The 1,842-nt window shown below is 43.8% G+C and overlaps 1 protein-coding gene across 1 annotated transcript in view; it reads right to left on the minus strand.

Moving 5' to 3' along the window:
• LOC101849539 overlaps window positions 1-1,842 on the minus strand; it is a 16,502-nt gene that overhangs the window by 5,337 nt on the left and 9,323 nt on the right. Inside the window, exons 3-4 of the mRNA XM_005099672.2 lie at window positions 1,496-1,684; window positions 423-602 (exon numbers count right to left, since the gene is read on the minus strand). Of these exons, the coding sequence (XP_005099729.1) occupies window positions 423-602; window positions 1,496-1,684 (369 nt within the window). The remainder of the gene's footprint in view (window positions 1-422; window positions 603-1,495; window positions 1,685-1,842) is intronic.

Here is a 1,842-nt window from a genome sequence, read left to right on the forward strand (position 1 = left end):
GGGGGTTAAGGAGAAAAGAAATGGGCCTAACGTAAAAAAAGCCCCCTATAAACGTCCAGTGCACACTGTACGTACAGTGCGTCAGGAAGCAAAGCCTGTGTTGAAAACAACCTTCAGAAACCTCTAACTGAGAAACAAAACAAAATGACTTCTTCGGTGTTGGTGGTGGCTTCTGTTAATCTCTTCACAAATTATAGCAAAAGAACACCCCCGCCTGTCTCTTTTTTTTCTTTCTCCTCACTTGTTGATTTTGTTCTCTTCGACCAGCACTCTGTAGGTAGAGAGCTAATGACTGCAACGACGACGACAACAGCAACAACAACAACAACAACAACAACAACAACAGCAACAACAACACACCATCATAATGTAGCAGAACAATATAATGCCCAAGCAATGTACTTCAGTCCACGATAACTTACCCGAGTATCCGTAAATGTGGAGTTTGAAAGCATCGTCTTCCCCGTCCAGCCAGAAGTGATCGTATGTAGCCGTCTTATGGTTGCCCTCCCAGTCCTCAAGCGAGACACCCAGGGAGTACCTCTTTTGGTTAGTGATATAGTGAACAACTTCGTTGCCAAGATAGTGCTCGCCCCTCGTTCCTGTTGATAAAAGAAGCGTCCTTTCTTTCATTGCTGTGGTGATTTTTCAGTGTTCCATGTGGGACACTAAAGCCTCGGTTACACGCAACGATAAATTGTGTCAGATTCGTCGTATGCGAGAACTGTCCGTTTTATCGAGTTGTGTAGTCTGTTTAGACGTTCCAGTCTATCGTCCAGTTTTCTTTCGATTAGGGAGATTCCTAGTCATTGACTTGACTGCAGATGTGCAACGCACCGAGTGACCTTGATACACAACTTCACCATTGACGATCAACTAAATAATAAAATTGCTGAAATGTACATTATAACGCATCTAATCAGGTTCCTCGAGAGCAGCTTCGCCTATTTTGAGATGCTGATTCCGAATATGAAAAAAGTTGTTACCTGCGATAATTATTTTTAAAATCTGAGCCCTAAGTTTAATCCTGCGCAGTGGCAAATTTTAAAGTGATTCTTCGCATGTGTCCAGCAATTCTGACCGTGATCGCACGGAAAATACCAAGCAGCGCTTGATCTCTCGACTAAGTCTCCAAGCCATCGTCCAATCGTCCAAACTTTGTACAATTTTGTGGTTACACCTGACGATTTGTCTCATGATCGATAGATCGTCCAGTTTTTGTACAATTTATCGTTGCATGAAATCGGGGCTTTTGCCTTGTACCCGACCCGAACCCGAACCCGAACCCGAACCCGACCTGTCCCGATCTGACCAAGCAGACCGGGTCCATTTGATACCGTGTGCCCATTGGGGGATCAGTCCTGAACACTTTTCTATATCAATTTTCTCTGCACTAATACTATGACAACGAAGGGTTGAGTTCGGAATACATGCAAGTTTATTATATATACTCTGATGCCAAGCCTTGTGAGCTTTATGCAGAAATAACACTCACCACCAAATCCATCCTTGTACTGTTGGTAATCTCTATAGAAATCCTCTTGACCATCCTCTCTCCTCAGTAGGACAGTCCACCCGCCTGCCTCCATGTTGCAGTAGACGGATACGTACATGCCCAGGCCGATTACAAAAATTCTCCCCATACCATTTCGAGTCTGTCCTTTCTTGTAGAGGTCGTAACAATCTGGTCCGAAAGAAATATATAGCCTATTAGTTTAATTTCACGTTGTGTTTGGGGGGTTGAGGGTGCTGATGTGGAGAAATGAGGGTGAAAAAAGAGAGGAGGGGGGAGGGAGTATTTTTGATTTGTGCTTATATTTTTTAACTCAATCCAACTGCTCC

Source organism: Aplysia californica, unplaced genomic scaffold (genome assembly GCF_000002075.1).
Source record: "Aplysia californica isolate F4 #8 unplaced genomic scaffold, AplCal3.0 scaffold00221, whole genome shotgun sequence".
NCBI lineage: Eukaryota > Metazoa > Mollusca > Gastropoda > Aplysiida > Aplysiidae > Aplysia > Aplysia californica.